The sequence below is a fragment of the Dreissena polymorpha genome, chromosome 2 (assembly GCF_020536995.1).
Source record: "Dreissena polymorpha isolate Duluth1 chromosome 2, UMN_Dpol_1.0, whole genome shotgun sequence".
NCBI lineage: Eukaryota > Metazoa > Mollusca > Bivalvia > Myida > Dreissenidae > Dreissena > Dreissena polymorpha.
In genome coordinates, this window is record NC_068356.1 from 7083806 (window position 1) to 7107838 (window position 24033).

The 24033-nt window shown below is 36.2% G+C and overlaps 2 protein-coding genes across 2 annotated transcripts in view; both read right to left on the bottom strand.

Annotated features, from left to right (window-relative positions):
* The window catches only part of LOC127865748 (ankyrin repeat domain-containing protein 40-like), a 176449-nt gene that overhangs the window by 132643 nt on the left and 19773 nt on the right, over nucleotides 1–24033 (bottom strand). The window lies entirely within an intron of this gene.
* Nucleotides 5549–24033, bottom strand: part of LOC127865745 (glutamyl aminopeptidase-like) — a 26661-nt gene continuing 8176 nt past the window's right edge. The window contains exons 4-18 of the mRNA XM_052405687.1: nucleotides 23670–23790; nucleotides 21808–21962; nucleotides 20930–21043; nucleotides 20313–20447; nucleotides 19767–19898; nucleotides 17795–17976; nucleotides 16724–16803; nucleotides 16166–16296; nucleotides 15231–15434; nucleotides 14092–14168; nucleotides 12831–12935; nucleotides 11539–11709; nucleotides 10570–10710; nucleotides 8524–8605; nucleotides 5549–7834 (exon numbers count right to left, since the gene is read on the bottom strand). Of these exons, the coding sequence (XP_052261647.1) occupies nucleotides 7676–7834; nucleotides 8524–8605; nucleotides 10570–10710; nucleotides 11539–11709; nucleotides 12831–12935; nucleotides 14092–14168; nucleotides 15231–15434; nucleotides 16166–16296; nucleotides 16724–16803; nucleotides 17795–17976; nucleotides 19767–19898; nucleotides 20313–20447; nucleotides 20930–21043; nucleotides 21808–21962; nucleotides 23670–23790 (1989 nt within the window). The 3' untranslated portion in view covers nucleotides 5549–7675. The remainder of the gene's footprint in view (nucleotides 7835–8523; nucleotides 8606–10569; nucleotides 10711–11538; nucleotides 11710–12830; nucleotides 12936–14091; nucleotides 14169–15230; nucleotides 15435–16165; nucleotides 16297–16723; nucleotides 16804–17794; nucleotides 17977–19766; nucleotides 19899–20312; nucleotides 20448–20929; nucleotides 21044–21807; nucleotides 21963–23669; nucleotides 23791–24033) is intronic.

Consider the following 24033-nt stretch of genomic DNA (forward strand, 5'->3'; position numbering starts at 1 on the left):
GTCCTTCACCAGCAAACATTCCCGTCCGGGGACGTTTAAAGGAGAATCAAATTCGTTTGACCCAAGTTTAAAGTTGAACACTTAACCTTTCAGATAGTTGATAGTATTATCATCGACATTGCAATGGTATGGTATTATTTTTGCATGCTATGATGCTATTTTTGATTCGATATCTGTGCATTAAAATAAATGTAAAGCAATACAATATACGATTGCCTGTCATATCAAAGGAATACAAGAAATTTTCCCTGAATTTCACAGCATATTTTTACAGTTGTCTACAGCTTTCATCCAGTATAAATCGAGAGCGCGTTTTCCTCATTTTAAAGTAGCACATGACGAATTAACCAAGAATACAAATTATTTATGAAAACGGTCTGAACACAAACATGTTTGAACTCTGCATATAAACAAATATATTGGATGGTTTGACTATTTAATTGCAACAGCCAAAGGCTGCAATGTCAAACCCCAATTTCTGGTCTTCCTTTGTGAAACATGAAAGATACGGATGCACTCCAGTAAATCCCTTCGTGTGGAAATTTGGGCTTTTCGTGTAAACAACATACCTCGGTGTGTAGAGTTATCGGCCGCGCGGTCGCTTGTTTGCCCGGAGAATTGGAGATTCGTGTAATTAAGAGATAAGAAAAATACTCGAAAAGTAATGCAGCAACTTGATAGATATTGATATATTTTATAATTTCTAACAATATTTTAATACTATTTGGTTAACCTCGTATTTGCTGCGAAGGCGTGTTTTTGTCCTACCACCATGAGTACATTGCAATGGTAAAGGTTGGTACACAAATTGTTCACAATATGAAAGTTTGAATTAATATTCGGTTGAAATATCTTCTGTAAAAAATATACATGTAGATCTATAAGAAACATGTATCGTATTAAATGAGAAGTTTAATATATTATGTAATATTGTTGTTTATGTTATTTCATATATTGTCTGAATTCATTTTAATCTATTTTGGAATACATGTATGTCCATTAAAAGTAATGCTATATTACAAACACAAATTAGAATGCTTTCAAACAATAAACCAGTATTTCCAGTCATTTAAAAAGACTTAAATTCAGATTCCAAATGTTTATTGTTTACAGCTTTATTCTCATTTTTCGTAAATGTTGTAAATTAGAGTCTTAATTGTTAATATCCAATAAATAGTTTAAACGAAGAAGGTACAATGGTTCATTAATGCTTATAGTACCCTTTTTTATAATTTGAATATGGTTTTCCTCGTAGAAACATTATTGCTTGGTTTCGTAATAACTTATCATTTTATATGTAGACCTATGCTTCTTACTTCTGTACGGACATACAGGAAAGTGACGGTAAAACTATATGATTTCTTGGTAACATAATACTGTTGTACTAGAAAATTATTTATATGCATATGAGTCGCTTTCTGAGAAAACTGGGTTTAATGCATGTGCGTAAAGAGTCGTCCCAGATTAGCCTGTGTAGTCCGCACAGGCTAATCAGGGACGACACTTTTCGCTTGTATGGTATTTTTAGTTTCAAGGAAGTCCCTCTTTACCGAAAATCAAGTTTAGACGGAAAGTGTCTTCCCTGATTAGCCTGTGCGGACTGCACAGGCTAATCTGGGATGACACTTTACGCACATGCATTAAGCCCAGTTTTCTCAGAACAAGGCTCATATGTACTCTGAATTTGAAGGAGACCGCGATGCTGTGGCATTAAGGAATGTGAACAGGTCGGCGTGCAGTCATATGCGTTGAAACAATGATACGTAAGATGAAGGGAGATAATTGTAGAATATGTCAAATATGGCCAAGATTTAATACCGTATCTTGATATCTTTATCTCTGAATCAATAAAATTTAGGGCAGGAAATTTGAAACTTCAAAATCTGTCAAATGTGGTATTATTAATAAATCTTTGTGTTAGCCACGTTATAGTAACACAGCCATCTTGTTTGCAGGTAGCGATATTGGCGGTGTTTGTTCACGAATGTATCTTATACGCTAGTGGTATGATGTCTCCCTGGCTTAACCCATCATGACAATATAAAGCCGTTCGCCCATATGTAGCCGTAAGATTAAAAACAAGCTTCTCCATTTTGAAATGATTTACATTATTTCGCTGGATTGAGATTCTATGCACTTAACGTCTTTGAATATACGGTAGATAGATACATCTCTGCTATCAACAGCTTTGGAGAAGCAAATAAAACCATATGACAACTTTATTATAACGTGTTTAAATATTATAAAAACGCACAGTGTCACAATGTATTCTGTTCTTATCGAACGAAGTATTTAGATACTTCATATTTCAGAACGAGCTGTTGAGTCAATAATTGGCTTTTTTCAATTTCACCCCAAATCCCCATAGATGACAATTTTGTCTTTTTCAACATAATTGAATAGTTATCATTTTTGGCAAATGTTGTAATTGGTTCTACATAATTCCAATTATCTCCGCTATGAGAGTAAATAAATTTCAAAATTAGAAAATATAATTCCTGTACAAACAATAACTTACCGCCACGAAAAGAAAGTAAACCATAAAACACGTTGTGACATTTTTACAACCGAAAGTGCCCGACGAAATAAACGAAATCTGTTTAAAACACAATTTATCATGACGCCCATGTTTATTTAGATGAATTTCTTGCCACTGAAATTGATAAATCGCCGAAATTGCCCTCGAAATTCGAAGCTGCCTAAAGCCGGGAGGATATGATGGCTCTGCCCGGATCAACAGTTCAATCCCCAGTGTAGCATTTGCCGCGGAACAGCGCTCTTAGATTACTGGCCCACATTGTTCGCGACCATTTTATCAATACCATCGTCAATGTAGGTAAGACATGGCAACATTAATTACTCCACAATTGACACGTTTCTACTAAGACATAGCGCGAGGTTGCCTCATTTATTTCCAAAATGAAACTCTTAAGTTCTGTGCCGTAAGCACGCACGTTACCTAAGGGAAGCAACCGTGCTTTTTGTAGTGCATCCAGTTAGCACTTTTTCCTTATCGACTAGATGCACACTTACGATTTAAAGCAGTTCATAGTTGAAACTTAAGCTGCACCAATGGGAGAAACACCTTATTATGTTATAGCACAAGGTGCATTTTGTCATGGCAATTGACCAATAACAACTCAGTTTGAAGCAGAACAAACGTGCTAGACCCAGCATTAAAACACGCAACAACAACAACAAAAAAACAATGAATAAAACTAACGTCACAGCCTTGTAACGGCCAATGAAGTCGTTTGGGGACGGAGCAACATATAAATGATAAATACAACACCCGAAATAAAATATAATGTTAAACAACACCATTAGCTTTTTGAACGTAAAATGCATGTAACAAATTGAGAGAAGACGATAACTGGTAATAAACAATAGATTACTAATGAAGCCAATATTTCAGTGTCACCAGTATTTCTTTTTTAAACACGTGAGCTGTTAAGTGAAATTGTGTGCGTGATAATACATATTACCCGCATCTTGATTTATCTGGCATAAATAACTGGCCATCAGTAGTTATTTGTTTCTCTTAAACTTTTGTTCAAATGCTATACAGAGGATTATTGCTTATGTTCTTGTTGGTTAACTGTTGGCTAATCAATGAACTTAATATGAAATAATAATACTTGCAACACAATACATGTATAAGCAAAATGCAGTTGCTAATATGATCAAATCCTAAAAACATGATAAGGAAAAAATGCTCAACAAAAACGTGAAACATTTGTCAATAAGCGATTCGGCGTCCGGCATATACTGTCTGCACAGCGGTTCTAAGCCAAACGATGATCACCGTCACATTAAGGGATAATCCATAATCCGTACATAGTTAACGGCTCTTTCGATGCATATTTAACTGGCGCGAACAGCGGCCATCTGGGGTGTAAACCCGCGTTAACAATGTGATCCACAAAATATTTGGCTCGACATTGCGTAAGGGTAAGCCATATGACTTACCTTAAATCCAGGAAAAGTCTTAACTATATCGCTGTACATTATTTATAAAATCTCAGAGATAACGTCGGGATTTTGAGGAACATCAATCGTTCTTGTCTGACCACTGTTCAACTTACAAAGCTCGAAAATCCCTCCGAAGATCACGTGGTATCAGAAATTGGACGCATTGCTGGGTCACCATGACTCCTCATCTTTAACCAAACTATTGGCGGTCTGACATTTTTGGAATTTTAGTGATTTTTGACACATGTACAGCAATCAAAACTTTACGAATCAATAGTGATAGATAGTATGGATTATGTGGCTTATACGCTGCTGACCGATGCATAATTCAAAGGCAATGTACAATGGGTTGTTACAATTGACGATACAGATGGACGTGTTCTAATACCAACATTATTTCACCTTTGGAATAATTCTTTCAATTACATAGATGATATAACAACAAAGGGCATCAGGTATCCGGCATTATTTTCTGTAAAAAATCTTTAAAGAAAGGCATCCTCATCATTCACATTTCAAGCTTATCTACAAAAACTGTTTGGCGAAGTGAATTCATTTTGAATTATGTAAGTCGAAGCTGCCGTTCATGTGAATATCAAACAAGACCGAGATGAATGTCTTTTGCCCATTTAGATACATTAGCTGTCCCATATCCCATGTACAACAGATTCGGTTGGGACTGTCATTTGTACATGCGATTGTTATAGTTAAACAATAATCGATGTCGTTGATAAAAAAACTCTTCAAAACTTATTGTACGTGATACCAACATAACGGCCTCAAATCACGTTTTGAACTCGTCGTTGTCAATCGACGGCTTATCTCCACAAAAAAGGGAATAGATCGAATGAATTTTTACACGAAAGTAAATCCCAATGAAATCCAAAGTGTTTCATGCAAATTAATCTCAATGAAATGGCATCTTTTAAAATTCATTTGCTCGGTCTTTTATCAATTATAGAACGTAGCAAAACATCGATTTGTGATTTGTCAACATGAAAATATAGAAATAGATTAGAGGAACGGCCGATTTGTTGAATCCAAGCAGAATATAATGAGTTCTCTTTTGTGGAGTTAACCCAAGAGTGATGTCATAGAATTTATATTAAATCCCATATACAACTGAATCATTGTTATGTAGCCTATCTTCTGATAGCGCGTTCCCTAATATTCACTCGGATAAAACGTGTTTTCTATTGCAATACCTTGTATTTTTGTTTGTATGACAAACTTCCCGAAACGGCTGTATGAAGGCAGTAAGTGTATGATTAAAGCAAAAAAAAAAACAACAACTGAACGTTTATTCAAGTCAAAATTAATGCTTGTTCAAAATATATAAATTTGTCCATTATCAAAAAAAAATTCAGTATAGAATTTGAAATATTATGTTTACCTGATATAATTTCTTATTTAAGGGCGTGCCTTGACCTAAACTAAGTACACGAACCATTTCTAGGGGGTCCCGGGACATGCTCCCCCGTAATAAAAAATGCCTCTTGAAATGTCATCGATGCATTTTGGATGGTATTTTACACCATAAACTATATACGATAACAGTTTAAAATATAAGACAATACAGATAAACGATACTTTTATTGACACAGAATGGATAAAGGAAAGTACTCTTCCGTGAAGGCAGAAACAAAATAACACACACTCAACTCGAGCAATTTATTTGTTCCTTACATTGTCCAAGAAATTTCTATTAAGTTAAGTTCTACGGTAAATACTGGCAGCTGGTATATACAGTTATTTTTAATAATGTCTATGTCATTCTGTAACAACTGATTGCTTTGTGTATAATCATGATGACAAAATTATACCTAAGGCTACGGATTTATTGTGTGTTCACCGTGTGTTTTTCGACTACATATATCAAATGTACACACAAGGGCGTGAGAACTGAAGCCCAGAAACGCTCGTGTCATGTTCAAATCAGAAACAAACTGATGTTAACGTCATGATTATTTGTTTGGAAAAAGTAAAACATAACGAAAGCTAAAGAACATTCCAATTAATAGTTACACAAATTGTTGCAGAAATCGGATATCCATCCGGTATTCGGAAATCCAGATATACACTTTTACGTTTCCATAGCACATTTTCATTTAGAAAATACACGGCTTCGTAAAATATTAATATAATCATCTTCTCTACATAATATTTTATAACATAACCATTTTATTTGCGTCAAGTATTTATGAAACATATTCGATTACGTATGCATGTACTGGAACAACAAACGAAACAACAAGACTAACAAATACTTATTCAATTCGCGATAGTAACGCATAAAGCTGACTACATCGCATCTGCCACAAACGTTTTCGCGTATTAAAGGTTATTTTTTCATTTTTGCAAAATATATACTATATATATAGAAATGATGATGCAACGTTTTGGAAGATTTCTTATAGTTAAAATCAATACATTTACGGGAAATTAACGACTGTACATAGGAACAACTTTAACGATCACATCTACCTTTATGTTGGGCAGATGTTATTGACCAGAACTAAATGTATTAATGTAAAAACCCGACTTCAGGTGACAAAGTAAATCTTGATCAGCATTTTCAAAAAACAATTATTGCCATACTTGCCAATAGTAACGCGGTTTACAACGCTATTAAATACTCTTTAATATACTTTTCAAATTTAAAACCCATAAGAGATTATGTTCACCCATTTATTCGCAGTGTGTAGTACGATCAGTTGTATGTCACGCACTCTGATTAAAATATAAAAAATGCAAAATTTGATTTCTTAAAACACGCATTATACCAAGTGCACCATTAAGGCCTTTTATCGCTTACTTGACAAACATTGGTTTCCTAACTAGTCACATGCAGGCTCGACCAATAAAGCCAAAGATGAACTAAATTTAGGTAAGAAATAATATAAATAAAGATTTATTGTTCTGATTTTTTTCTCAATATTCTACGATGACTTAGTTTCAACCGCACTTTACCAATATTCCAACTTGACCTAATTCGTGTTAAAAATAAACATTCTGATAAGTTTCTTCGCGATTGAGTTATACAGATGGCGTCTAGATTTAAAACAAGGTTTTTCTTAGATTTGTACTAGTGACATAGTGGTAAAATGTATGTTACTCAGATCATACATTTTTTTCTTAAGTGGAATTTTCTAAAACTAGTTTTGACCCCACTTGACCTAGATTCGGACAAAGCTTAACTATTTCAAGATAAACATTTTTAACAAGATTCGTTTAAGATTGAGCAAAACATGTGTCCTCGAGAATGGTTACGAGCTAAAATGTGATGAGAAAGGTTTAAAAAAAATGAATTAATAAAATAATTTTAGGCACACATGCCATCAAACGACACACGATACTCCTGACCCCGGACATAGACAGACCACAATATAGCTCAATTGAAGTAATATGCTTAGAGAGCAAAACAAAAACCAGTATAAAAAAGAATAAAACAAAATTAACAATCTGAATAATTTCTGGCATCGTTATAGACAAACACAATGCAATCTGAAAATCAGTCTTCAATCCACAACCCATATCAACCCAGAGGAAAAAAATCTTCAAATGTTAAGACATTCTAATTGTTCAACCTTTCAAAACAAAACGTTATTTTATATTTAAAACTTCTGCCGTCAAATTATTAAAGATGGTATAGGCCACAAACATGGGTGGGAGGTTGAGGTATAAAATTGCTTGTTAGTTTGTTTTAAATGATTTTCATGTAGACCTTCTTTCGCAACCAGTCGGCGACACGGTCGGCATTTCGATCCATCCAGTCAATATTACGCAGGATGCTCTCCAGCGCTTGCTCGCGACCACGTGACCCGGCACCACCATCCGGGTACTTGGCGAAGAATTCTTTAACCTGAAGGCAGCAACCGTGCTATTTGTAAAATTGGCTTCTTTTTGACCATGTTAGGCGTGAAACAGGGTGAGTAAATATAAATATAATTCCCTTCATCATACATGTATTTATAGATAATCAAACTGAAATACTTGTATAGTTTTGACCTCGAATACAGAAGACCTGATCAGAATTCCATATTTCACAGCGTGCATTCCGTTTCCATATGAAACGGTCGGAAAACAGCACCTTGAAATTATTTAATGTGCACATCATAATGACGTCATGATGGCAGGTAAATATTCGCGTAGTTCAATATATAATGTTTATGTTCGGATTTCATACATTGTTTGTTGCATAGTGACTTGTAATATTATTGTACATCAGAAGACGGTGTAATATGATTATAGGTGCTACCCACCATAAGCGCATGAGATTTCACCATGTGCCGTTTTCCAAGCGCCCCGTGGAAGGGAAAGTGTATGGATCGAACCTGTGAGCCTGTTTGAGACGCCCCACGGGCAGGTGGAGGCTATACAGACGACCGCAATACTCAGCGTTGACTCCGGGCTCAAAATGATGCGTCGATTAAGAAGAAGAAGGAGAAGAAGAAGAAGATGAAGAATAAGAAGAAGAAGAAGAAGAAGAAGAACAAGAACAAGAACAAGAACAAGAACAAGAAAGATTAAGAAAAAAGGGGCGACACTCACCTCCTGTAACTTGAAGCGTGTGTTGAAATTACTGACAATGCTTGGAACCAGTCTACCCAGTGATCTTGACCCCGTGGTAAACCTAAGTAGACGAACGTGAACAGTATGACAGCGAACTAATGAATCATTTTCGTGTTTTTCGGCGTAAGCTGTATTAAGCCAGCTTTTCACCTTAGCCTGACCTTTGTAAGTGTCCAATAAAATTCAAATAAAATTTCCCGCGGCTAGGTACGAATGAATACACTTCATTTATTCCATTGGCTGATTTGAGTATACCACCAGAACATTGGAAACATATCCGCGTCTTTGTAACACTGTTTTACTGTATGAAACAATTTTATCTCTAATGAAAAGGCTTAATAGATAGAACAGTTTTACACTCAATTCTCGACATCAATACAGTTTGTGCGTGCACCTTTTATTTTCAGAGTATTACCAGCGCAAAAGCGTTTATACTTAAAAGGCTATGTTCTCATATTTAGTACTTACTTCCATATTCCTGTCAACATGTTAACATGTAAAAGTATAAAGAGCAGCGGAAGCGAGGCCTCACTTTAAAGCATTGCATTTCAACCCGCGAGTTTTCGGGTCAATTCGCGGACATTCAGAGTTTATATACAGGTCATCACCGGAGTTCGCGGCCAGTAAAATAATCGTTATATAATAAAGACGCTATCCGTGAACTAGGTGACCTCGAATTTTCTTTAGACCAGAAATATGTTAAATGAAGATATTCAGCAATATAATTATGGTATGTCAATAATAGATTCTTAATGTGTTTTCAACAATACAATGATAAATATTATTTTTGATAAATTTAACAATAATTATTCCACCATATTGCCTAATGTACTAAAGTGATATTATGAGCATGTAACAGTTTATAGGTGTCTATCGCAACCGTTGATTATTTTTGATGTTTCTACTTCATATACACTTATATTAATTAATGCAGCATCAACATACTAAAACAATATACCAGAAAGAGAAAAATAATGCATTTGAATATCAACCGTACTTTCGTTTGACAACTGATCAGGCGTTTACGAGTTGAACCTAAATTTAGTTTTAGTGCAGATTTGTTCATACGACACAAAGACACAATATTGTTTTACGGATCATTTCGGCTTACAGGACTGGGTGGGTCACGTAAGAATATCGAATATAATTTTTATTTTTATAAACAACTGGTAGCAAGGTGAGTTGCAGATAATTGATCAGTAACCACATTTTAACTAACTATTTTGACCTGTTAATTCTTTTCAGTTCTTTTCAGTTCAATTCAACAGTGCAAAATGCCCATAATATCACTTTAAGCATGAGCACGATGATTCTCGATACTGTTAAAAATCGAATCAAATAGCAATGCCCGACAAACCTCTTAAACAGGTTTGTTCGAAGAACGCGCCTATAAATACGGATACTTCTCGTGTGGCCGGTTGACTCATATGTTTAAATTTCACTTCCATTCTTCTTTTGGTTTTTTGTTTTGTATCTATAGGTTTATTATTATGTTATAATGTAAAATAAGCCGCGAAAACTCCGCGTAACATCCCGTACTGCGTGTGATGCAGCTAAGAACTGCACAGAAAAAGACATTCGCTATCCTTGATCTCATTCATTAAACTATTTACGCCGTATATCTTTTTTTAAAGATATTTCTTGTTTGTATTTAATGTTTAGCCATTTTCCTTTTAAAGAACAGAAGAATCGTGCACGGCTCAGGTTTCCTAATTTCCCGAAAAAACTTATCAGTATTCCACAGTTAAATTGTTTTCTCGTATCAATAGTAACGGCATAACAAAACTATTTCCGGTAAGATTCACATTTCAACTTTCATCTTGTCTGTATTATAATGAAATTAATAAGTAAACATTGTTCTTTTAGGGATAATTGACCGTTTGTCAATAATGTATACCGGTACACACGTACATAAAACACGCAAAATGGGTCAACTTACTGGAGGTCATACACATGTAAACATTAATCAATGTGTTCCAAACAATCTGAATTCACTGCGAGACGTTCTTAAGAAAACGTCCTCACCTGTCCACAAGGTATTCCCAGTTCGCGCGCACCCACGTCCAGGCCACGTTATTGCCGACGGGATTGCCGGCGACGTACGTGACGACAGTGAAAAAGTCCTGAGACAGTATCAACGATTCGTGTTTGCTGTACTCGAGGTACCTAAAAACGACACATTTTATTTACACTAAGGCATATTAACGGATATTCAATTACTATTATGGCCTTTTTTTTATTATCATTATTATTATATTTCTATATTGTAGTATTATTATTATTATTAATTTTGTAGTTAATTTTCCATAGATAAGTATGAGACAGTATAAATGTTTCAATTATTTCCTAATAACTTATCACGCATATAAACACTATCGTGGTAAAACGCGTATTTTCCAACTAACTTAATATAAAGCGATGTTATTGATTTTGTTTGATGATTTTCCTGACAATTGAGCCGCGTTCTGAGAAAACTGGGCTTAATGCATGTGCGTAAAGTGTCGTCCCATACAAGCTTGTGCAGTCCGCACAGGCTAATCAGGGACGACACTTTCCGCTTTTATGGTATTTGTAGTTTCAAAGAAGTCCCTGCTTACCGAAAATAAATTTTAGGCGGAAAGTGTCGTCCCTGATTAGCCTGTGCGGACTGCACAGGCTTATCTGGGATGACACTTTACGCATATGCATTAAGCCCATTTTTCTCAGAGCACGTACTCAAATTAACGATGTCTTTTAACAATTTTCTTAGTCAAGAGTGTATTTTTTCATGTATAAAATAGTGAATAAATTCTTTCTGAAATAAATGTATTTTTGAGAAAAAAATTGCCAGTCATTAACCAAGTCCCATTAAAACACATTGAATCCCATTTTTGTGCCAAAAACGATTTGGACTAAATCTCGTTAGATACTAAATACTTCATACTAAAAAATGTCCACTTCTAATAAAATAACAAACATATTATAGTATAATAAGTTGTAAACCAAAAGCTTCACCTGTTGAGCAGCCAGACTTCCCGCGCATGCGCCATGCCATAGAGCAGTTTGACGCGTTCCTGCGGTACATCATTGGTCTCGTATCGCCTCCACATCCGGTCCCAGTCCGACTGAGAGCCGCCACCGTACATCCCGTACTTGTACACGTACGTCCGAATATCCGGCGAGACGCTTGAAGATATATAAGGTGTGAAAAAAATATTTTAATTTTCATGCTAACATACGCTTCTGCATTATAATTGCATCGAATGTTCATGTTATTGCTAACAAATAATAATTTTCACAAATGAGACGCCAACAAGGTGTCAATAACACAAATATGCCTAAATCGCAAACCGAAAATGGAATAGATCATAAATTTGTCACATAAAAAGTGAAGAAAATATTAAGGAAAAGATTCAATGAACACGTATGTGAAGAATGAGATTCTTTTTTCACACATTTAAAAAATATGGTCTGTGAATTAAATGACACTGCATCTCTTTGCACCTTAGTAATAATTTATGATTTATAATTGTTCATCACTCAATAAATAACTCACAGTTTTTCTGATTCGTGGAAACAAAACATCTCGGACTTACTTTGAAAACGCTTGTCATAGAATTAACAAATGGCGTTCGATGGATGGTTGTATATGGAATAGTGGAGACAACTCTTGATTGTTTATGATAAATATTTGTTGGTTTACCGCCCCTCGATGAAAAGCGTAGTAGATGAATTCGTCAGTAACCTAAGATCTGTACCATAAACTTATAATCAGAACCGATGGTTTAACAAAAAGTTAACTGGTACCTTTTTAATACGTTGAGGTCAATAAAAGATGCTTTTAGAATAGGACTCTCGAATTCTCGGAGGACTAAAAAACTGACCAAAGATTAGTGAACGTTATGATTAATTTGTTTTCGCCAATCAAATGAGTTTATCTCGTCATAATTACCCATTTATCGACAAACCTAGCTACCGGTAGATCTAATCAATGTGCGAGCGTGTAATTTATGAGGTTCTTACACGCATGAGGATTCATTATGTGAAAACATGGAGTGTGCCCCATGTCTCTTAAATTTATTTTACGATACATCTTTTTACTGATTAATGATGTGTTCTTTAACTCGGCGGGGGAGTACACGATATAACCCCCACCCGTCCGTTATGGTGGCCAGGAACCAGGATCACATGCCCTAAGAGTGGGAATAGAACCCGGGTCGCCGAGATGAGACGCGCGTGTTCCAATCACTGAGCTAACAGGACGGTCAATATAGAATCATGTGACACGATATTCCTTATATACGTACACAGTTCCATTGTCCAGCCAAGAGCGGAATTTGGAGGTTGCGTTGTCCATGCATAGTGTGTCCCCGAACTCGCACGCTAGCTCTATGATGTTGGATCTCAACAGCCTGATATACAAAGGAACAGCTACATTTTGTATTTCACATAGCTCTATATCTTTTCATTCGTATCAAACTTTGCAGATGCGTTTGGAAAGGTAGTTGTTTTATAAATTAATGTATTGACAGTTGAGTAAGATTCCAACACAAAAAAAATAATAGTACAATTAATTAAACTTGAAAAAGATAAATAACGTGTTTGTTTTTTTTCGAAATATCGACTTATGTATATGTATTATATCGTGTTATAAAGATAAACGCAGGGTTGAAATGTTTGCTTCTGCGTCCAGTACAGCACTGATGCTTTGTGTGCGGGTAACTGATACAACAAACTTTGCTCGGGGAACATTCGGATGAAAGGTCCGGAGCTTGGCCGCGAACTCATGTTTTGTGTGTACTAACGTAGTCGCTTAAAAGGCCAATGTATCAAGGTTTTATGATTATAAGGCTTAAATCTAGAGGGTCACAAGGTTTCACTTTAGCCAAATAAGGAAAAGTGTTGCATCTCCTCGCGGCAATGCTTTTCAACGGTCTGAAATCATGTTGAACTCAGTCAACATATCTTAACCCATTTATGCCTAGCGTCTAGAAAAAAGGGCCTTTGCAAACAGCGTAGACCCAGAATAGACGCCGCATGATGCGGCGTCTCATCGGGGTCTACGCTGTTTTCTTAAAGGAATTTCTGTAAGAAATATTCTAAATATAGAAATAAATATAATTGACATCCCTAATTTTGGAAATAAATTGATCCAATTAAGAAGGATGGGAGAGTCCATTAGGCTTAAATGGGTTAAGTCTCTGGGCAAGTTTTATGATGATTGGTAACATGTGATTTCTAGAGGGTTCTCAATGTTTCACTTTAACCACATAAGGAAAACCAATCCGCCCTCTGTCTGCCACGTTTTACAAAATACAAAACCGTGTAATTAGAACACATATTCTTAGCAAGTTATTAAAGATTAGTAAAAAAAGCGTTTTTTCTTCAACGTTCTGAAAATCTTTTTTCGACATACCGAAACCATTTCATAATGTACATATATACTGTCCACTAAAAAAGACTGACAAAAGACGATTACAAAAGCTTAAAAATATGATATTTGTGTTAAGATAAACTATAAAAACAGGACAAGTTGCAATAGCAAAACAAAGAGACAATGGAACAGACTTGTCCAAGTGTGATGACGTCGCTCCCTCCCAGCCAATACGATTCAACACGGGGCTTGTCTTCATGACAACGTAACGCTGAAACAGAAGACGACAAACGAACATTTATTAAATAAGATGAGTTTTGAAACGGAGTAAGGAAATGATGTCACATCCACAACTATTCATCTGGTTTTTGCTCAGACAGGCAATCAATAAAGAGCGCTTGACGGCTTACATAGGTGACTCGTCAAGCGAAAATGGACCTTATATCATATACGGCCAGCGTAGCTCCAACAAAGCATGTGCATCAGCGAAGACTAGTAGGGCGCTACTATGTCTGCTAATGAGGCCACAAACCCATGCTCGACTTCAACGCGGACAAGGTTACTCTTTTACCAAACTGCGCAGGCTCGCTTGGAGGTGAGCTCGCAACTTATGGCATATGGCCCATTTTCGCATTACACTGCTCTTAGCGCGCACGATTACTGGTAGGCTTTACTAAACCTGTTTTCTAAGTTTTATCATTTGTATCACAGGATTTTTGAAAATGATTTTGAAAAAATATTTTCTTCCAAATTAATTTTATTAATATGGGTCGTTTATAAGATTAAGTCTCAACTGAGACATGTCAGCACGGAACACAATCACAATACACCAGATACAATTTAATCACTTAATTTTACGCGGTTTGGTGTTATGCGTAAATGAAAAACAACTAAAACAACACGATCTATCAATTGATCGACATCAATTAAGGAAAACAACCCGTTGTGTCATAGGAAAGACAGTTCAAAATGAGTGACCATGAGTGTCCATGAGACCCCTTGATTTCAAGACGGTCACCAAATCTACATTCCGATTACGCTATTTTTTATAAGCTACACAGCTTTATAAAATACATAAATAAATAATTGGCAAGTAAGTACATTTGGTAAAGAACTTAATCACTTATTTTTGGATCGCGGATTATATTAGCAAACTCGGCTAATTGTGTGTTCGGACATTGTTAATAAAATTATAACATTATTTGTAAGCCCGTCCCCCTACGTCTAATACAAATAAAACGGTTGTCAGTGACCGGCATAATGTATATTAAGTAAAGGCAAACCAATTAACATTAGGCACTGACCGCTATTATAGTGTGTTTAATTTAGTTACCCTGAGTAGATCAAAGTGTGGACTGTTCGCGAACATGTGTTTGATGTACGTGATGCCCTCATAGGCGGAGTCCCAGGGGAGGTGGTGGAATTCCTTGTTCAAGTATGACATCATTGAAAGGGCGACGTCATAGTTTAGGTACCCGCCACGCGCAAGGTTAAACGCGTCATCAATTAGGCCGGTCCTATCGGCCGGAAATGGTACCTGTGACGACGGTGTTTAATTTATAGTGGATATTTACGAACGTATAACATTAAATAATTGAGATTCAACTAATAATACAATTAAGTGAATTTATATATATTAATATTCAAAGCGAACTACGATTTAAGAACACACATTGTTGTTAAACTGAAAAAAAATCGTGTTTAATCTCACAGTCGGCTTCGAATGTAGTCCTACTCAAGACAGAAACTTATTCATTAACGTTGGCTAGACAGTTTGATTATGTTACACAAAGCTTAAAACCAATACAAATATTATTATTTATAACTTGTTTACTTTTTTCGTAAGCCTTCTTTGCGGTTTACTTTCACGAAGTATATCACGGTTTAGTATTTTGATTTGCTTATTTAGATCATGCATTAAATGAACGATCTTATAAACATAGTGTAAAGGGAACTATACATATTGTCAGAGATCGAAAATTAGAGTACACACTAGTATCAGAGGAGCATAACAAAAAAGCATTACACAGCTGCTAAAGACGTAAACGCTATATTTTATTTAATGTTGATAGCCTTTGTGCTTGTTGGACAGGGCCCATATCCCAATGTAGCTTTAACAATGGTTCTTAGACCCTGTGGCATATTATTTTGAAATTTTGAACCTCTCCTCTTTGATCATCAAGGATGCAGGCACTATCAGAACAGCCACCCCTTAACGGGATTTATTCGCTATTGATTGACAAGTTAAAAATGCGAAACTGATCCTACCGCATTCGGACCGTTTTGATCAAGGTTGCCGGCAAAGGTAAGCCAAACGTCATTCGGGTAGTTCACGCGGTAGAAACCCGTGTCATTCACGTTGAACTTGACGTAACTTCCGGTTGTCAGGTTAAACGTAACTTCCGGAAACATTATTGCGGTAAAGTAATACATGTTTGATAGGAAAATTAAACTATTGTGACTTTATAATCTAATTGATGAGTTAAGGTCTAATTATATATGAACATTGGCAGATAGGTGAGATAAGGTTTGGATATATTTTAAATGACGTTGGCTTTCTTTACTCTTTTTTAAGATGGTTAATACAAATTGTCATTTACAAACTAATGCCTCGAATAAATAAAATTATATGACAACAGTAATGAGATATTTAAAACGGATGAAGGAAATGATTCAACAGTTGTAACAGCTATGGAACCAAAATATCAGGTACGATTGAAATGGTAATTTGATTAGTTTAGGTCAATCAAAAGAGGTGGCTTTACTAGTCAACCGAGTGACCCCGTACTTTGCACATTACTTTTTTTTAACATTTCATGTTCGTACCGGAAGTAACGTCCTTTGTGATCCATTTGGCCTTTTTCATAGTTCCCTCCATGAAGTCGAGATGAATGTACCATCGGTAGCTGAGAACACCATGCACAATCGTATTACTTGTTAGTAAAATGTTATTTGACTAGCTGTGCAATATCGTTTAAAAATGCATTGCGATTTATTACAGGGGATAATTACTTCATACTTTTGGAATTATGCCCATCGGTATACATTGATGCACACCTAAAAAATATCATATTGAAACCGCCAATATACACATTGAATTATATTGATTTTGGTGTTAACAATAACGATATTGCATTAAAAGTCCATAAAAGTCAATATTTGCGCTTGTCTCTTGGAAAACCAGATCGTCTGCCGACTATAGTATAATATCTTATCATGACATTTATTTAAAATAAATATATTTAATACGATGTATACCCAATTATTTATCGACTAAGTATCAAACAACTCATTTACGTCTAAACATATTTAAATCTGCTGTTGCAAACTGTGTTTTTTCGTAACGTTCAATGCCACTCCTCTTCGTCAAGAGCGCGAACAATGTATCAGTGAAATGCAGTTTACCATGAACAATAGAGCACCATGTCTTTAACAAAATAAATGGTTGTTAAATTGTTAACTTATCATTAAGAAGATATTGGTAACTACACCTTATTCTTATTTTCAACAAAAAACAGAACATAATATTTTTATTCGACAAAAGAAAAGATTAGTATACCCATACATGGGGGTTTATTGTGACCGCTTTAATGTTCTTCATGGGACTTGTTACCAAACGTTTGCATGTTTAGGCATGGCATAAGATGCCTTAATTACTTGAGATATATAAGCACCGCCACTTGCCAGCTAAAGGCTAGTACAGAAACAATAATGTTTTTTATTATTCCGTCAAAAAATGTAATTTCATTAACCTTCGAACCGGTCCATTAAAGTGATGTAACGGTTTAAGTGCAATAACAGGAAACAGATTTGGTTTAATTGCCGAATATTACATGTATATGCATAACCAACAAACAGGTCCCGTAAAGATATCTTTAAAATAATCGAAACGCTTACCGGAATTTTGACTCGGATTCATTAGAAGCAAGAGTGCGGTCAGCGAGGAAACGGTGCTGAGTTGCAGTGACAACCGAGCCCTGACCCCCCGGGATGGGACTGAAGGTCAGGTTGACAAAAGGAAGTCCCATTTGTAACGTCCACGTATCCATGACGTCTTTTACGGTATAGCCATCATTAACCTGAAGTGTACGTCTGGTAAGTTTTTGTAAATATGGTGAGCTTTTGTGTTGACAGGACAGGAAGTTCAATGTAGGAATCGCAAAAATACTTGAGATTTATATGTTTTCTGCATATTTTTCGCGAGCAATCACGTTAACAAATTAAATAAAGACGGACTAAGATATTACTTGTTCTGAACAAATCTGTAATAATACACCTGAATATATGTAAAATCAAGCGATACACGTATTTAATATCTCTAGAGGTAATAGTCCCCTACAAGAATTTCACCAAAGGGATCTTTATCAGTCCACCGCATTGATATCTGCCTGATATAACGTTGCCTGATACAAAATTTATAACATGGCTAACAGGAAGTTCTTATATCAGTCATGTGTGGAGGATATTCATATAACTCGGAATAAACTATAAAGTAATCAATTTTAGTAAAATCAGATCAGATTCAACAAAACAAGCAATTTGATATGCCAAGATATAATATATTTTAAACACAACATGCACCACAAACAGCAAAAATCTGTTTTTACACATAGGAAGCGCGCGTGCTCATGACGTCATTATTAAAGTGATATGATGGGCATCTAACAGTATATAGGTGTCTATCGCAACCGTTGTTTATTTTATGGTGTTTTCACTTCATATACTCTTATTTTTGTTAATGCAGCATCAACATACTAAAACAATATCTCGGAAAGAGAAATATAATCCATTTGAATATCAACCGTACTTTCGTTTTGACAACTGACGACAGAAATGATTCGATGTACGATGTGAGTCTAAATGTAGTTGTCATGCAGATTCGTTCATACGACTCAAAGACACATTTTTATGGATCATTTTGGCTTAGAGGACTGGGTGAGTCATGTAAAATATCGAATATAATATATATTTTTATTTTTTTTATAAACAACAGGTAACAAGATGAGTTGTAGATAATTGGTCAGTCACCACATTTTAACTAATTTTATTGACCTGCTAATTATTTTCAGCTCGATTCGACAGTGAAAAATGCCCATAATATCACTTTAACACGTCAAACAGCAAAAGTCATTTTCTTTCCCGTTAAAACTGCAGCTTTTAAGCGATTTCTTCATTATGTCTTTAAAATCGGGGACGAAGAGGTATGATAAACAGAAAAACATGTTACTGCCTGATCTTTTTGTAATATATCAGGCTCGGCACGAATAAATTGACGGCTTGGCAAGCCTCGCCGTTAAATTATTCGAAGTCATGCCTGATATGTTTCAAAAAGATCGGGCAGTAACCCGTTATTCTCTATAAAGCTGTGTCGTCCGTACGCCTGTTCCTTGGTCTATCCGCAATCTGGAAACTGGCATAACTCGAAAAGTACTAAAATTTGATGAATCTTATGACACGGAATCGTGGAGCAAAGGAATACTAGTATGTATACATGATACCAAATGTGAGGTTTATGAGCAAAAAAAAATCAGAGATCAAACGCCTGCTGAAAGTGAAAATATAAAATCAACAAACTATGCATGACAACTCCTGTCCGTAGATTTTACTAATGTGCAGTAAATTAATAGATAAACAATTCTTAAAGATCTAGACCATGTAGACGGATATTTGTCATAACGAAGTTGTAACTGTAGACCGATACTATAAGTTACCGCTGTTAGTAGTTGGAAATGCAGGACACATTTTTTTATAAACCCTCGTGAGTAACGATCTGTTTATCAGTTGCATCGATTTTTGTTAAATTGAGAATCGCAAATGGCGATTACTTATGAGAGGTTATTGAAACGGTCTTCCAACAATACACACCGACCTGTCCCATTTCCGCCCACAGGTCGTCAGTGGTGGCCGTGGCCCACTTGTACTTGACCAGATAGTCCGAGATGGCCCGGAAGAACCGCTCACTGCCCAGTACCTCCTGCAGCATACGAAGAATAGCCGCGCCCTGAAAAGAGAATCCGTTCAAATATAAGCAAAGTTACGCTTCCACTGAGCCAGATGGAGAAACAAGTATTACATTACGTATCATCATCACCAACATCCTCTTCCTCCTCCTCCTCCTCCTCCTCCTCCTCCTCCTCCTCCTCCTCCACCTTCTCCTCCTCCTCCTCATCATCATCACCATCATCATCATCATCATCATCATCATCATCATCATCATCATCAACATCATCATCATCATCATCATCGTTATCATTATCAAGTCACTATAAAAATAATGAACAAGTTGAAATTGCACCAGAAATCAATACATCAAATAACTGTCATATATTTACAAAATAGAGTGCCTTATCATCGACAAGAAAACACAAATAACTTTTAAAAAAAAGTGTTTCTACCACAAAAAAGTACTGCCTACCTTGCTATACGAGATGGCGTCAAAGACCTCGTTGATCTGATCGGGATGACTGACGTCTACGACGATAGGGTGCGAGTTAACGCCGGCGTCCGTCACCATCACAGGCTTGACGTCATCGACTATCATCTGATCCATCTTTAATTGCGGAAGAATGATACAGTGTTACTAAGTCAAGTTCCCACATATTGCAGCCTCGAGCGCTGATGGACTAGAAACCCCAAAATAAACACCAAGGGGATTGACATGGCAAGTCGGAACACATATGAAAATTCATTAAAATGGATTATAAAAATGGCTTGTTACAGTCATTGTTTCCTCTTAAGCCTAAAACAATTGCGCAGTTACAGTTACAGTTAGCGTAACCTTTAGCACAGACAATGCAAGCAAATTATACTAATTGTCCATTGCATACGCTAGGTAGTTAAAAATAAATTTTAGTTTTGACCTTTCTTAAAACGTCTTATCAAGCCGCGGTTCAAAGAATGTAATAATTACACGCACTGCATTTAAAAGAGACGCGATTTAATACTATCAACCCGTTTAAAAAAAATTATTTTGATTATCTTTTGAGTATGTCTAGAAAGGCGTCTGTATGTCAGGAAACTCAGTAACATTACCATTTCCCACTCCGGTTCTGTGACATCGACCCCGAGGTATTCCACAAAGCTTGCAAAGCCCTCGTTCAGCCACAGATCATCCCACCAGTCCATAGTGACTATGTTTCCAAACCACTGAAAAAGATACGAGTCCATAGTCACTTTGTTGCTAAACTACTGTAACTGGAACCCGTATAGAGTCACTTTGTTCCTAAACCACTGAAAGAGGAAGCAGTCCATAGTCACTTGTTTCCAAACCACTAAAAGAGAAAGTCTATTGTCACTTTGTTCCTAAACCACTGAAAGAGGAAGCTGTCCGTAGTCACTTCTTCCCAAACCACTAAAAGAACTAATCTATAGTCACTTTGTTCCTCAACCACTGAAAGGGGAAGCAGTCCATATTCACTTTGTTCCTAAATAATTGGAAAAAAAGTCTATAGTCACTACGTTACCGAACCACTGAAAGAGGAACCCGTATAGAGTCACTTTGTTTCCAAACCACTAAAAGATAATCCAGTCCATAGTCATTTTGTTCCCAAACCATTTAAAGAGGAACCAGTAAATAGTCACTATGTTTCCAAATCACTGAAAGCGTAACAAGTTCAGCATCACTATGTTTCAAAACCTCTGAGCGAGATACCAGTAAATAGACACTATTTTCCCAAACCACTGAAAGACAAACCAGTCTATAGTAACTATGTTCCTAAACCACTTTTAAAGAGAATGCCAGTCTATATAGTAACAATGTTCTCATAATTTTGTGTTTACGGAATATATGTAGTGTGTTTCGACGATGGTGACCAACACTGATTTCGCAAACTCACTGTTCACCGACTCGCTTAGTAAAAAAGTATCATTTATCTTTAAACAATTCTTCATATTTTCATACATTCACGTACCATATGCGCGATTTCATGTGCGACCACTACGGCGACCCTCTGTTTGTTGGCTGCGGACGCTTCCTTCTCGTCATATAACATATTCACCTCTCGGTACGTGATCAACCCCCAATGCTCCATGGCTCCAGACACGAAGTTAGGGATCGCTATCATGTCTGTAACAGTTCATGATTTGTGTTTGATAATAGTATATTTTTAATGGAAAGCGATACACTTTAAACAATTTAACCCATTTATGCCTAGTGGACTCTCCCATCCTTCTAAATTGGATCAATTCATTTCGAAAATTAGGGATGTCTGGTATATTTCTTTCTGTTTTTAGAATATTTCTTACAGAAATTCCTTTAAGCAAACAGCACAGACCCCGATGAGACGCCGCATCATGCGGCGTCTCATTAGGGTCTGTGCTGTTTGACAAGGCCTTTTTTTCTAGACGCTAGGCATAAATGGGTTAATAATAGTGAGTTACTAAGCCTAGTGCCCCTTGTCTATGATACTGAGTTAGGCATCGATACAATGTCTGCGGAGATAAAACAAGAAATATCTTTAAAAAAGATATACGGCGTTGATTGTGGTCGATGTTTATGAACGATCAAAAGTTATCTCTATGAGATAAAAAGTAGCGGATGCCTTTTTTCTGCGCAGTTCTTAGCTACATCATAAGCAAATCAATTACGGGGTGTTGCGCCAGATTTCGTGGCTTATTTTGCTTTATGTGATATTATTACTCAGATATCTATATTTACAGAATAGAAAAACACAAGAAACATGAAAATAAACGAGTGCATATAGGTCAGCCGGCAATACTCGAATCTTATTTAATTGCATAATTATAGTATAGTGAATTATTGTGCTCATGCTTAATAAACTGGTCCAAATGGATAAATATTTCTAATTAATTTTATCAAAATTGGTCCTTATCATGCAAATGTTGAAACCATATTAAAAATCGATGATTGACATACCACAATAATATCGCCGAATATCTTTATTTAGTATCTCTCTGATCAAAACAGACTTCAAGTGCACAAAGTTTACGAGACGGCGTTTATATAAAGATTTCTGCAACTGACCGCAAACTGACCTTGATACCTTGCGGATTGGAATGCAATGCATTACAGTCACTACGTTATTGTCAGTAAGACCGGTGTAACACAATGATCGCAACCCCTTCTGCGAACTCCGGTGATGAACTGTATATAAACTCTGACTTTTAACAAATGGCCGCGTAATGACCCGAAACCTCGCGGGTTTATTGCAATGCAAGTAAGTACTAAATATGACAACATAGCCTTTAGTATAAACGCTTTTGCGCTGTTAATTCTCTGAAAATAAAAGGTGAACGCACAAACTGTATTTATGTCGAAAACTGATTGTAAAACTGTTCTATCTATTGAGCCTTTTCATTAGAGATAAAATTGTTTCATGCAGTAAAACAGTGTTACAAAGACGCGGATATGTTTCCAATGTTCTGGTGTTATACTCAAATCAGCCAATGGAATAAATGAAGTGTATTCATTCGTACCTAGCCGCGGGAAATTTTATTTGAGTATTATTGGACACTTACAAAGGTCAAGTCAGGGTGAAAAGCTGGCTTAATACAGCTTACGCCGAAAAAAGATATTTGTCTTCGGCGTCCTTGGCCTTTCCTTACTAAAATGTAGGCATTCATATTTTAAAGAGAGAGACACCAGTACCCAATGCTCAATGGCTCTGGACAAGAAGCTCGGAGTTGCATTCATATCTGGGATCGACTTGAACATATAATTATAATATACATGGTTACTTTTGAGTGTATGTTAATTACGAATATTGTGAGGTTCTGTGAAATTGTTGTTGTTGAAAGCGTATTGTGTTCGTACCGTTCTTTGGGAGCGGAAAAGGCACGTTGAAGAGCTGCTGGAACCGCTCCATGGACTTCTTCATGACTTTGAGCGCGTACTCCGCCTGGCTACGCTTATCAGGCGTAGCGAACACGCGGATCTGGAAAGAAGCGCTTTCACAAAAAGACTCACACGAGATAAGGGCATGTGTCACTTATATGCGATCTCCTTAGTCTGACACGATATACTTTAAAATTTTACGGTGTTAGGGCTAATTTAACCATCATCAGTAATCTGTTAAGTCTAAAATATGTTTTTCTATTTTTTAAGCAAAGTTAGATTTGCAGGAAAAATCAAATATGATGTATTACATTGAATTGTTTCTGTTTGTGTTACTGATTAC